At 35.7% G+C, this 13,352-nt stretch overlaps 2 protein-coding genes across 2 annotated transcripts; both read right to left on the bottom strand.

Moving 5' to 3' along the window:
* Positions 1–4,425: 4,425 nt before the first annotated feature.
* LOC139896758 (tRNA (guanine-N(7)-)-methyltransferase-like) lies at positions 4,426–5,606 on the bottom strand. Its single transcript, XM_071879394.1, has one exon. The coding sequence runs from the start codon at positions 5,376–5,378 to the stop codon at positions 4,599–4,601; it is 780 nt and encodes a 259-aa protein (XP_071735495.1). The 5' UTR covers positions 5,379–5,606; the 3' UTR covers positions 4,426–4,598.
* A 1,919-nt stretch (positions 5,607–7,525) lies between these two features.
* LOC139900349 (wall-associated receptor kinase-like 2) lies at positions 7,526–9,541 on the bottom strand. The gene is made up of 3 exons (XM_071883126.1): positions 9,494–9,541; positions 9,356–9,420; positions 7,526–8,519 (listed from the first exon to the last, which is right to left on the bottom strand). Exons 1-3 carry the CDS (start codon positions 9,539–9,541, stop codon positions 7,526–7,528), a joined length of 1,107 nt encoding a protein of 368 aa, XP_071739227.1.
* Positions 9,542–13,352: the final 3,811 nt, after the last annotated feature.

Here is a 13,352-nt window from a genome sequence, read left to right as displayed (position 1 = left end):
CTAATATATTATGTAATCTTGGGATACCATAGACACGTATGCAAATGTTTTGACATATAATATCGACCCATGTATATATATTATTTGGAACAACCATACACACTCTATATGCAGTAATGTTGGAGTTAGCTATACAGGGTTGAGGTTGATTTCAAATATATATATACTTTGAGTTGTGATCTAGCCTGAGACGTGTATACACTGGGTCGTGGATTGATTCAAGATAATATATATCGATTTATTTCTGTACATCTAACTGTGGACAACTAGTTGTAGGTTACTAACGAGGACATCTGACTTAATAAACTTAAAACATCAAAATGTATTAAAAGTGTTGTAAATATATTTTGAACATACTTTGATATATATGTACATATTTGTTATAGGTTCGTGAATCGACCAGTGGCCAAGTCTTACTTCCCGACGAAGTAAAAATCTGTGAAAGTGAGTTATAGTCCCACTTTTAAAATCTAATATTTTTGGGATGAGAATACATGCAGGTTTTATAAATGATTTACAAAATAGACACAAGTACGTGAAACTACATTCTATGGTTGAATTATCGAAATCGAATATGCCCCTTTTTATTAAGTCTGGTAATCTAAGAATTAGGGAACAGACACCCTAATTGACGCGAATCCTAAAGATAGATCTATTGGGCCTAACAAACCCCATCCAAAGTACCGGATGCTTTAGTACTTCGAAATTTATATCATATCCGAAGGGTGTCCCTGAATGATGGGGATATTCTTATATATGCATCTTGTTAATGTCGGTTACCAGGTGTTCACCATATGAATGATTTTTATCTCTATGTATGGGATGTATATTGAAATATGAAATCTTGTGGTCTATTGTTACGATTTGATATATATAGGTTAAACCTATAACTCACCAACATTTTTGTTGACGTTTTAAGCATGTTTATTCTCAGGTGATTATTAAGAGCTTCTGCTGTCGCATACTTAAATAAGGACAAGATTTGGAGTCCATGCTTGTATGATATTGTGTAAAAACTGCATTCAAGAAACTTATTTCGTTGTAATATAATTGTATTGTAAACCATTATGTAATTGTCGTGTGTAAACAGGATATTTTAGATTATCATTATTTGATAATCTACGTAAAGCTTTTTAAACCTTTATTGATGAAATAAAGGTTATGGTTTGTTTTAAAATGAATGCAGTCTTTGAAAAACGTCTCATATAGAGGTCAAAACCTCGCAACGAAATCAATTAATATGAAACGTTTTTAATCAATAAGAACGGGACATTTCAATATCCAAGTAATTCGCCTATACCAAAGATATCCTCGCTAGGTACCGATGAAACGTCTTGGTTAATGGCTAAAAAAGGCGTGTGGCAACTAACCGATTGAGAAGCATTCTGCTTGCTACCCTTCGTGACTGGTCCATTAGAAAAACCAGGTGGAATAGAGCGGGATGGTGATCCTGGAATACGTTTAGTGGATACTGAATTTCGATCATTTAACACTTCCTGTTTGTCATTGTTATCCACATTGAACGATTCAGCAGAGGTAGCATTTTTCTGTTCTGTTTCAACATCATCCTTAATAGAACAATCGTTTGAATCACTAATTTGAACACCTACAAATTCTTTCAAGTGATGCGATTCTGATTTGGTCTCATCAGTAGATGAACTTTCAGAGATGTTACTCTCTTGATCATCTCTAATTGAACCCGTCTCATCTTTATTCTCGACAACCATCGTAGCATCAAGATCAAATGTCCAAGTTCCTACTTCCTGGACAAAAGCTTCTGTTTCGATGTCATTGATAACTATGTTAACCGAAGTAGAAATCAGGGACTTATTCTTAGTGATTACACATATTCTACTAGTCAACAATGGTAATTTACTATTGTCTTCAAAACACACAAATCTTCCAAAGTGAGAAGCAATCTTCTTGCTAGCGGTCGTGGCCCAAGCACAAGTTGGAAGACCCGATACTTCGATCCAAACAACACGATCATCCACCACAAATTCATTAGAAGGTTCTTTAAAGCAAGAAAATAGGGCAATCATATTGGGATTAGTCTTAAATCGTTGGCACGTCTTTGTGTTATCAAACAAAAACCAAACCCACAAGCCACCTATATATTGCACTTTAAACTCATTGAAACCTTCGATCAAACACTGATGATGAATTGTATATAGAGACCCAATATCCTTAACCTTTGCCATAACAGTGGTGTCATCATTAGCAATGTTAATTACCTCATCTTGAGCCAATACAATTTTTGATTTCATAGTATTCTGACCGCTAAGAATAGACGAATAAGAGGTACGATTATTACCCATCTTCTCAATCGATCCAGCATTAACCGATGCAGATTCACCATTCTTATTATGTGTTTGTGTCTGTTGAACCTTCACCTTATGCATCGACACATTATTTTTGATCTCAACAGATTTCTTTGCTCGATCAACCTTTGAAGCTTCAACGTATAAGTGGTAATTCCCAATCCAAACATCAGCCAATTGGTTTTCCATTGCTAACACGTTTTTAACACCCATAAAGCGAACGAAAGCGAAGCGTTTACCTGTTTTTGCCCTTTTCTTTCCAATGTATACACTGAGCAGGAAACCGTATTCATCAAATGTCTTTCTTAGCATAGCCTCATCTACATGTTCAGGGAAATTAGTCACATAGTAGATGACTAATTATTAGCAATGTTATCTACATGTTCAGGGAAACGTGTTAGCAATGGAAACCGTATTCATCAAAGGTCTTTCTTAACATTGCTAATGATGACACCACGTTTACGACTCTTCGAACCCGTCGTAAGAATCTACTCTTCTACTTGCTCGAAGGACACCGCCTTGCCCGATCTCTAAAATCGCTGTATGCTCCTGATTAGTTACGATCAATTCACAACAATTCACACGCCGTTGAATTTCACAATATTAATGGATTTTTGTCATTTTATAGTATATACTCTAATAATCTATCGGTCAACAAGTCAAATGGCTGTTCATCTCAAATAAGGCGAAGGTTCGATTCTTGAATCGGCCACCATTTGTGCTTGGCGCTGGAACATGGGTTGGTTCCGACCACACTTGCCTGGGACTGCACACGACCCGGTAGGCAGTTGGCGTCCAAAGGGTGCACGGGGTTAAAGGTTCCCCGCCGATCTAACCTTTTCATCTCAAAAATAACCTATCGGTCAGTTGCTTAAAATTTAATCCAATCATGGTTTTATCTATGTACTTCAATTGGTTGTATCTGAGATTCTGAACTAACTATTTTTCGTTTTAAGTTGTTTATTCATGTACTTCAGTGGGTTACGGGTCTAATGGGTTAAAAAAGAATCAATATTTTGGAAGAAATATTGGTCGAGTTAAATGGGATTAGAGCTACAATTGACTATATAACAGATCAACCGGCTGAAATTGCATTCATACGTTCTTCTTCTGTATTGTTCATGTATTAGGCAAATTCAACATCAAACATGTTGGCTCGATTGTTAGAATGCACTGTTTTTTTTTTTTTTTTTTTTTTTTTAACTCTTAAAAATGATACCGCATAAATTCACCTATAAAAAAGAAATTTATAGTTACGCTTATACGCTATGATGATACACAATTTTTACCCACCCTTTTAATGCTTATGAAAAGTTACACTACTACTCGTATTTTATTGTTTTATTATAAGTGTTCACTTTGTAACTATTTAAAAACGAAAATAATTATAGTTTTGTACGGAGTAACTTTTAGAAGTGTAAATCCACTCAAATGAATACCTTAATCAGAATGAAATGAATAGCATGTCAAAATAATTAAACTTTTTATTTTTGATGATGTGTGAGAGTGCACGCACATACCTTTCTCCTTGCATATACTTATCAATCGAGTTTGACTATCTTGTCCCACTGAGGGAGGAATCTTATAATATGCTCCTGCGCGTCTTTTACGTGTGTATGTAATAAAAAAACGTTTATATGTAAACAAATAAATAATACTCTCCCCGTTATATGTAGAAAAAACTATCGAGATTGTTTGACTTAATAAGTTTATGTATAAACATCTAGTCTTTTTTTTTTCGGCGATAAAAAACGAAAACTCATAAAAACGAGGTCGTTTTCCAAAGAAAAACGCCCTCAACAGGGAATACAAAAACGGGGGAAATGAGAAAGCTCGCACATGGAAAGCAACTATCTATAAACGAACCTTCCGAACAATCCAAAAAACCATAAAGACAAACTAACCAAATAAAACCAGATACAACACGTAAAAGGGAATCACACCAAACTAACAAACAAGACGAACCCGACTACTCAACCTCGAGGTCCCGTCATTTTCAATATACCGTTAACCGTCTCTTATAAGCATCTAGTTATCCAAAATAATCTCGAAAAATTAAAGTGACTCTGGTTATCCAAAAATATATATTAAAAATACTCTGTAACAAACAAGTTTATTACTGATATAACATTACAAAGCTACTCCTCAAGCTATAGTTAACAGAATTTAACCGTTATAAACTAGCAAAACTGTAAATCCGGATCACAAATTCTCATCTTAACTTAAAAATCCAAAATCATGAACAGAAATTTTGAAATGCAAACTATAATAACTACCTCACACTGACGGCACAATACGTCTAAAAACTGCTTTGAAAGTCTGCCCTTCATTTCGAGACACTTTCTGTCCTTCCTCAGTTGCACTACTCAAAAGCTTAACAACTGGATCCATTTCAAGTTCTTCATCAGTGAGTGCTTCAAACAATGGATGATTCTCCAAACAAGATCTCATCCAATCTCCAAGTTCTTCGACATCAGTTATCGTGTATATAATCCCGCCAGCTCTAATAGCGTAAGCGTATTCATCTAACAAAAACGGGCTAATCACACGTCGTCTATGGTTCTTTTCTTTAAAGTGAGGATCCGGGAACAAGAAAAACATCTTTGAAAGCTGGGATTTTTCAAAGTAATTCGGGATGTATTTCATGGAATTAGTTCTAACAACAGACACATTCTGGTACTGTCCCGGGTTTGCAGCCCGTAAAGCTAGAATGCGTTCTTTGACGTATTCGGTTACCTTGTCTCTTAATTCCATTCCGATCATTAAGGTGTCGGGAAAAAGTGTTGCGAGACTGATTAGTAGGCCTCCGAAGCCACAACCAACGTCTGCAAATTCTATCTTTTTTGAATTTGATTGAGAATTGGATGATGGGAAAAAGTGAGGGTAGTGAATTGAGTATTCTACATGATTAGGGGAAATTGGTACGGGAAAATGTGAATCGCTTAATGGGTTGCTATGAGCTCGTGCTCGGTAAAAGCGTTTTCGGGGAAGGCGAGTTGTTTTGCTAATGCAGGGGTTCGATTCGTCCCCTGAAACTATCTTTTCCTCCAACTGCATATTTGTGTTCTGCAATGATGGTAATGTTAGACAATTAGGTTAAATGATTAACAGAATAATAGTCCAGACAGTGATACTAGGCCAATAAATCACAAATTGCATTAGAGCCCTTTGTCATAACTTTACATGTTCATTTAAATATAAAAAATCATAATATGGGTTTTAGCAATGTTTGAATTAACATCCCAATAGTTGGATATATTCACCTTTGCTAAATAGATCAAGAACTACTCCTGGTCTTTTTGGAAAACAATTAGCAGTCTTAACTCTTAATAGTATCAATATAACATTTAGCTGTCGATAGTGTAATATTCTCCATATAGTAAGACAGAAAAGAGCAATTAACACAAGTTCATAAAGATACATAATGTGTGACATCCCTCTCTATAAGTGCCACAATATAACTAAAGCAACGAATCAGAAAATGTAGTTAACATATCATTCGTTGAGCCTTTTTGCAATATTTTTTCATCCATGTAAAACACTATTATAGATAATATAACTGATTAAATTTCACCTAAGTAATTGAATGAAAAATTGATTATTATTTTTTCTGATGTGTAAATATTTAGCCTTTAACTTAAAAACAAGTGTACAACAACAACAACAACAACAAAACCCAATACCACATGAGTGGTGTATGGGGGAGGTGAGATGTAGACAATCCTTCCCCTATCCGAGAATAAAGACAAGTCATTTCTCCACCCAGAGTGAAACACTCTCAAAAGTAGAGAAAGTCATCCCTCTCTCTATTCGACGGATAAAGAGATGAAAAAGTTTTTTTTAAAAAATAAAATATAATAAAATAAACAAATTAAATAATAATGTATTCAAAAACCATGAATAAAACTATGTCAATTTGTCAATACCAGTTACGGACCTACTCACATATATAAATCATGGTATCTACAAAAATCAATTGAAAAATGTTACACATGCATAAACTCAAACTTGCAAATTAGTACTGTACAAAAATAATAAGGGAACCTTAAAACAGCCTAAAATTAGCTTAAACAAAACTGAACCCTAGAGTACACAAGTTCTAACCCTGAACTCGACTTACATATATTAAACATAAACTAAACACCCGTCAATTGATAGAAATAGCACCTCAATTATTAAAAAGTTTCAATTCGATCAGGTAGGGGGAAGTACTTAAAGTCATAATCATGATTCTAGAAATTAAATACATCAGAAACATATAAAGATGAGGCTGATTACACACACAATCATAGAAATAGAAATACCATATAAGATGAGCAAATGAATGTGTGTGAGCTTGATGAAACAGCCGCGTCGGTTATTGAAGGAGCAGCGGCGGTCACCGGATGTGAAAAATCGTTGCCGGTAACGACGGTACCGGTGAAAGCTCGGTTACGATTGAGTGTGTTCAGAGTTGGAGGTTGAGATAGACTGATAGTTTGAGATATAGGGTAAACCCTAAAAGAACAGTCCAATTAATGTATAAAGTCATTAGGCCCAATTAGCCCAATAATTTTTATGCCTGATTTCATTCGTATTATTTTTTTTTTCAACGGCAAGCTGATTTCATTCGTATTAAACCTGAACAAGAAAAAAACATGTTACGGAAGTAATTGTAAGCATTATGTTGATTTTTTATTTGATTTTTAAGAATGTGATAGTTGGTAGGCACTAGGTAATACTAGTGGAGAATTTAGTAAGATGAAGCAAAGTTAAGATGTTAAGATAGGGTTTCAGATTCTTTTATTCGTGTGTTTTCAGTTGAATGTTTACGGCAAGTAAAAAATGAACTAAATTGATTTCAAATCAACTAAAAAGGTTCGGGTTCAAGTCCCGTCGTGGTCATATTTGTGGATAAATATGTATTAGGCGTGTGAGTTGTCGTTCTAAAAAAAACTGATTTTAAATAGTATTGAATCAACTTAACTCGAATTCAGTTTAACTTCAAGCTTAAATAATCCTAATTTTTTGAAAAAGATATAAGTAATTCATAAGTAAATATATAAATTGTAAGATAATAATCGGAGCTCTTTATGTATACTTAAATTTTATATTTAATAGGAACAATAGAAGAAGAAATAAATGTTACTACTCTGCAACTACATGTACTATGTAACTATTAATACATCAAGAAAAAATATTTGGCCTTATGCATCATTAACCACTCATTTATCAAAACTCAAGAATGTTGATGATGATTCACTGTATGTAACCATGGATAATTCCTCCCCATACATCGCGGGTCGAATGTTGGTTTGAACCGTTGAGGGATCATGTGATGTCCTTATGGTTTCTAATTCTGCAGCCACTTCTTTCATTGTTGGTCTGTACTTTCCATTTAGATTCAAGCATCGCATTGCAAGGTTAGCTATTTTCATAAGCTCGTCCCTTGAACCCTCTTTGATCACCATTGCATCAAAAATAGACATCTCGCGACCTTCTTCCATGGCCAACATAAAGTAAGTGGCTAAACTTCTATGTTCACCAAATCTAGTTAGGGAAATCGGTTTTTCTCCCGTTAACAGTTCAACCAAAACAACTCCAAAACTATACACGTCACTCTTTTCAGTGAACTGGCTAGATTGGAAATATTCAGGATCTAGGTAGCCAAACGTACCTTTGACTAAAGTAGTCAAATGGGTTTGATCTATTGATACCAACCTCGAAGTTCCAAAATCGGAAACTTTTGCCCTAAATTTATCATCCAATAATATATTAGTCGTTTTGATGTCCCTGTGATATATTGGAATGGAAGTTGCCGAATGCAAGTAAGCAAGTGCTCCTGCAACCTCCGTTGCGATTTGCAGTTTCATGTTCAAATACATAGGGAACTCATGAGTCTCATCGTGAATACGATCATACAGTGTTCCATTTGAAATGAATTCGGACACTAGCAGAGGAACCTCTGTTTCTAAACAACATCCCAAAAGTTTGACAACATTTCTGTGATTGACTTGCGAAAGAACGACCACTTCATTGATAAACTGCTCTAACTGGCTTTTGTCAACTAGTTTTGATTTCTTGACGGCAACAATCCTTCCGTCAACTAACATACCTTTATAGACTGTACCTTGACCCCCTCGACCGAGAATTCGGTTCTCGTTAAAGTAGTCGGTCGCCTTCTCCAACTCATGGGACGTGAAAAGTATAGGGTAAACCCTAAAAGCACAGTCCAATTAATGTATAAAGTCATTAGGCCCAATTGGCCCAGTAATTTTTATGCCCGATTCCATTTATATTTATAGGGGCAGTATCAATGGGGAATAACCAATCGTGGGGAAGTGGGGGGAAGCAATTTTTTTTTTTCGTTTTTTGAAAAAACTTTGTTCACGAACATTATAGATTGGATGAAAATAAGAACATTTAGAAAAGACACTTCGTGATGAATGTTATTATTTTGGCGGAAAAACGATCGACAAAAATAACATTCAAAATAATATTGTTCGTAAAAAATGTTAACGTTTTTTTTCTTCATGTTTTGTGAAGTAAAATTTAGCCCGATTTAGAGTTTAGGGTTTAGGGTTTGGTGCCATAAACCCAAAACACCAAACCCTAAACCATAAACCCTAAACCCTAAACTCTAAACTCTAAACCGTTCGTGTTAAAAACTCAATCTAAATCCTAAATCTAAACCCTAAATCTAAACCCTAAACCCTAAATTTCTAAACTCTAATATCTAAACCCTATAAACCCTAATATCTAAACCCTAATATCTAAACCCTAATTTCTAAAACCTCAACATACGCTCGAAAAATACGATAATTTTTATATATTACTTCTTCAAGCGTTTTCCCACCAAAATAATAACATTCATCACGAAGTGTCTTTTCTAAATGTTCTTATTTTCATCCAATCTATAATGTTCATGAACAAAGTTTTTTCAAAAAAAAAAAAAAAAAAAAAAATTTGCTCCCCCCTGCTTCCCCCCGATTGGTTATTTCCCTCTTGATCCTACCACTATATTTATATATATACTAAATATGGACAATGCCAACCAATCATGCTCCACCACATCATCACCATTGCTACAGTATAACAGTAACGGGCAAGGGTATTTTGTCTTTTTACACCCGCAAATAAAAAAAAACCTGAAACATATCTGATAAACAATTTATATATATTTATATATATACTAAATATGGACAATGCCCACCAATCATGTTCCACCACATCATCACCATCGCTACGGTATAACAGTAACGGGCAAGGGTATTTTTTTATCTTTTTACACCCGCAAAAAAAAACTTAAACATATTGTGATGGCCCCGTCAAAACACTTAACGGCTCCGTCACTTGGTCCCACAGCTTGATCGAACTTAAATGAATTTAATAAACAACATTGCATCCTTTTATTTCAAAAGTTTCCCAAAAAGGAAACATACCAAAATATGTAGTATAAAATAACCCAACATATTAATTAACCAAAGTTGACATAAAACATCGTCAACAACCCACAAGTTTAAATTATTCAAAAACAGAATGCAAGTTCAAAGTTTCATAATTGTTTCATAAAATCTGCCCAAATGCATGCAGACTCTTCTAACACAGCGGAAGCATCAAATAAACTCAAGTACCTGTGAAAACATGCGAGTAAACTGTTAACACAAAGGTTGAGTGAATTATAGGTTTAAATAATTGAATAAACTTTAGACCACAAGATTTAAAATGTTAGAAAACATTAAACATTATTCCATTATCAATGAGCCACCTGGTAACCACTTAACCCTTTATTTACCCTTGCCAAACACAATAAATAATATACACCGAACAGTGTATCTACAACAAAATATGAAGTACTAAACATTCCGATTATAAATTGCTAGCGCGACTAGCTCGAAATGGGGTTGTCAAACCCGATAGATCTATCCGTAGGATTCGCGTTCACCAGTAGAAACCAGTGATTACAGTTACCAGACTAGGGAATATTTTTGTTCAACTCATAACGAATAATTTAACTTTAATTGTCACTTGTGTCTAAACGTAAAATAAAATGCATGTAATCACATCCCAAAAATATACTTTGAAAAGTATGTAAAAATGGGACTATAACTCACCTTAATAGCAAATGAAGTAACCACACAAATAAGCGAACAGCAAACGAAGTAAAGTGATCAGGAATGATCACAACGCCAACCCTAATCAAGAATCAAATGATGTAATCGTGTAGAGAAGAACGCGTAGAATCCGTTTATGTATATGAATTGATGATCCAAGCAAGATTTTTGTTGAAGGATGATGATGATGGTGGTGTGCTAGGCAACGGCCAAAGGGGAGAAAAAGGGAGGAGAAAGAGAGAAAAATAGATTAGGTTTTGTGAAATTGTGAAAGTGAATTACAAAAGTGGAAAACAAATGGGAGTATACTCCCTCCCTTTCCATCGGCCGAATGGGTGCATGCGGGTGGGCCCCATGACCCAATTTTGTTAAATGGTAAAATCCTAGTGGCCCAAACGCCCGATCGAAACCCGAAACGCGAAAACATGACTACGCGATTTAAAATTCGGAGAGATAACAAATACGCGACGAAAAATATATATAAATACTATATATAATAATATGATATTAAAATATCATATTTAAAATAATTAGGACTTAAAAATCCTAAAAGCTTGACCGTTGGTTTGAAAACCGAAAAGATTCGCCGGATAGAAATCTGCGACACGTAGAAACGTATAACTTAAATTATGAATACAAATATTCACATAACAAATAATAATTAATATATATATTATTATTAACGATCGTTAAATAATTAACGATAAAAGATAACGGAAAAAGTAGGGTCGTGACAGTACCTTCCCGTTACGGAAATTTCGTCCCGAAATTTAAGCAGGTGCAGGGGTTGACTTGGCATCTGGGAACAAATGCGGGTACTTCTGCTTCATCTGATCTTCACGCTCCCAAGTGAACTCGGGACCACGTCTGGCGTTCCATCTAGCTCGAACAATAGGAATTCTACTCTGCTTAAGAGTCTTAACCTCTCGGTCCATAATTTCAAACGATATGCCGCTGGTCCAACTCTCTCAATAATCTCAAATGGTACAACAAAACGAGGACTCAACTTTCCCCTTTTACCAAAACGTATCACGCCCTTCCAAGGTGATACCTATAAAATAACACGATCACCAACCTGAAATTCAATATCTTTCCTTCCCCTGTCGGCATAACTCTTTTGCCGACTTCTTGCGGTTCTCAATCTTTCTTTAATCTGTACGATCTTCTCGGTAGTCTCATGAATAATTTATGGACCTGTAAGTTTAGCATCCCCAACCTCATTCCAACAGACAGGAGACCTACACTTCCTACCATACAGTGCTTCAAACGGTGCGGCTTTAATACTTGCATGATAACTGTTGTTATAAGAAAATTCAGCTAGCGGCGTATATTTATCCCACCCATTACCAAAATCAATAACACACGCTCGTAACATGTCTTCTAAAGTTTGAATGGTCCTTTCACTCTGACCATCCGTCTGAGGATGATAAGCGGTGCTCATATCTAACTTAGTTCCCAAGGCTTCCTGTAAGTATCGCCAAAACCTCGATACAAATCTGCTGTCTCGGTCTGAAATAATAGATACAGGAACACCATGTCTAGAAACAATCTCCTTCAAATACAAATGAGTGTGTAGAGTACCTTAAGATCAGCTTTCAAATTAGGCCACCAATACAGCTCCTTAAGATCATGATACATCTTTCCTGAACCAAGATGAATAGAGTACCTAGACTTATGAGCCTCATCTAAAACCAGTTGTCGCAGATCACCAAACTTCGGAACCCAAAGACGTCCCGCAAAGTATCTAGTACCATCTGCTCGTACCTCAAACTTCTTAGCCATGCCTCTTACGTTCTCATTCACAAAATTCTCCTCCTTTAAGGCTTCTTGTTGTGTCTCAATAATCTGCCTAGCGAGGTTTGATCTAATTGTCATATTTAAGGCCCTAAACCTGCGAGGTTCGGCCCTTTCTTTACGACTTAACGCATCGGCCACAACATTTGCCTTACCCGGATGATATAAAAGTTCACAATCATAATCATTCAACGTCTCAATCCATCTTCGTTGTCTCATGTTCAACTGTTTCTGATCGAGGATATGTTGAAGACTTTTGTGATCTGTGTACACCGTACTTTTGACTCCATACAAATAGTGTCTCCAAATCTTAAGTGCAAACACAACAGCTCCCAACTCTAAATCATGAGTTGTATAATTCTGCTCATGAATCTTCAACTGACGTGACGCGTACGCAATAACTTTCTTTCGTTGCATCAAAACACAACCAAAGCCTTGACGCGAAGCATCACAGTAAACAACAAAGTCATCATTACCCTCAGGTAGTGACAATATCGGAGCGGTAGTCAACTTCTTCTTTAAAATTTGAAAAGCAGTCTCTTGTTCATCCTTCCACTCATACTTCTTCCCCTTGTGCGTTAAAGCAGTCAGAGGTTTCGCGATACGAGAGAAATCTTGAATGAACCTTCTATAGTAACCTGCCAATGCTAGAAACTGATGAACCCGAGTAGGAGTTTTCGGAATTTCCCACTTTTCAATCGCCTCAATCTTAGCAGGATTAACTTGTATTCCCTGTTTACTAACATTATGTCCAAGGAATTGAACTTCTCTTAACCAAAAAGCACACTTAGAGAACTTAGCGTACAACTCTTCTTTTCTCAATAAGTCAAGCACCAACTTCAAATGTTCTTCGTGCTCTTCATCACTCTTAGAATAAATAAGGATGTCGTCGATGAAAACAATAACGAACTTGTCCAGATATGGTCTACACACACGGTTCATGAGGTCCATGAACACAGCAGGTGCATTTGTCAATCCGAACGGCATAACAAGGAATTCAAAGTGACCATAACGGGTGCGAAAAGCAATTTTAGAAACATCAGATTCTTTAACACGTAACTGATGATAGCCGGAACGAAGATCGATTTTAGAATAAACAGGGATGAACCTTGAAGCTGATCGAACAGATCATCAATTCTAGAAA

The sequence above is a fragment of the Rutidosis leptorrhynchoides genome, chromosome 3 (assembly GCF_046630445.1).
Source record: "Rutidosis leptorrhynchoides isolate AG116_Rl617_1_P2 chromosome 3, CSIRO_AGI_Rlap_v1, whole genome shotgun sequence".
Taxonomy (NCBI): domain Eukaryota; kingdom Viridiplantae; phylum Streptophyta; class Magnoliopsida; order Asterales; family Asteraceae; genus Rutidosis; species Rutidosis leptorrhynchoides.
Note: the sequence above shows the minus strand (reverse complement) of the source record. Positions and strands in the feature narration are given on the sequence as shown.

Coding starts and splice junctions, on each gene's coding strand:
- LOC139896758 (XM_071879394.1), bottom strand. CDS start 5,378: ATGCAGTTGGAGGAAAAGATAGTTTCAGGGGACGAATCGAACCCCTGC.
- LOC139900349 (XM_071883126.1), bottom strand. CDS start 9,541: ATGGTGATGATGTGGTGGAACATGATTGGTGGGCATTGTCCATATTTA. Junction 9,421..9,493: donor GTGGGCATTGTCCATATTTA/GTATATATATAA, acceptor GGGTGTAAAAAG/ACAAAATACCCTTGCCCGTT. Junction 8,520..9,355: donor GATGTGGTGGAGCATGATTG/GTTGGCATTGTC, acceptor CTGTGCTTTTAG/GGTTTACCCTATACTTTTCA.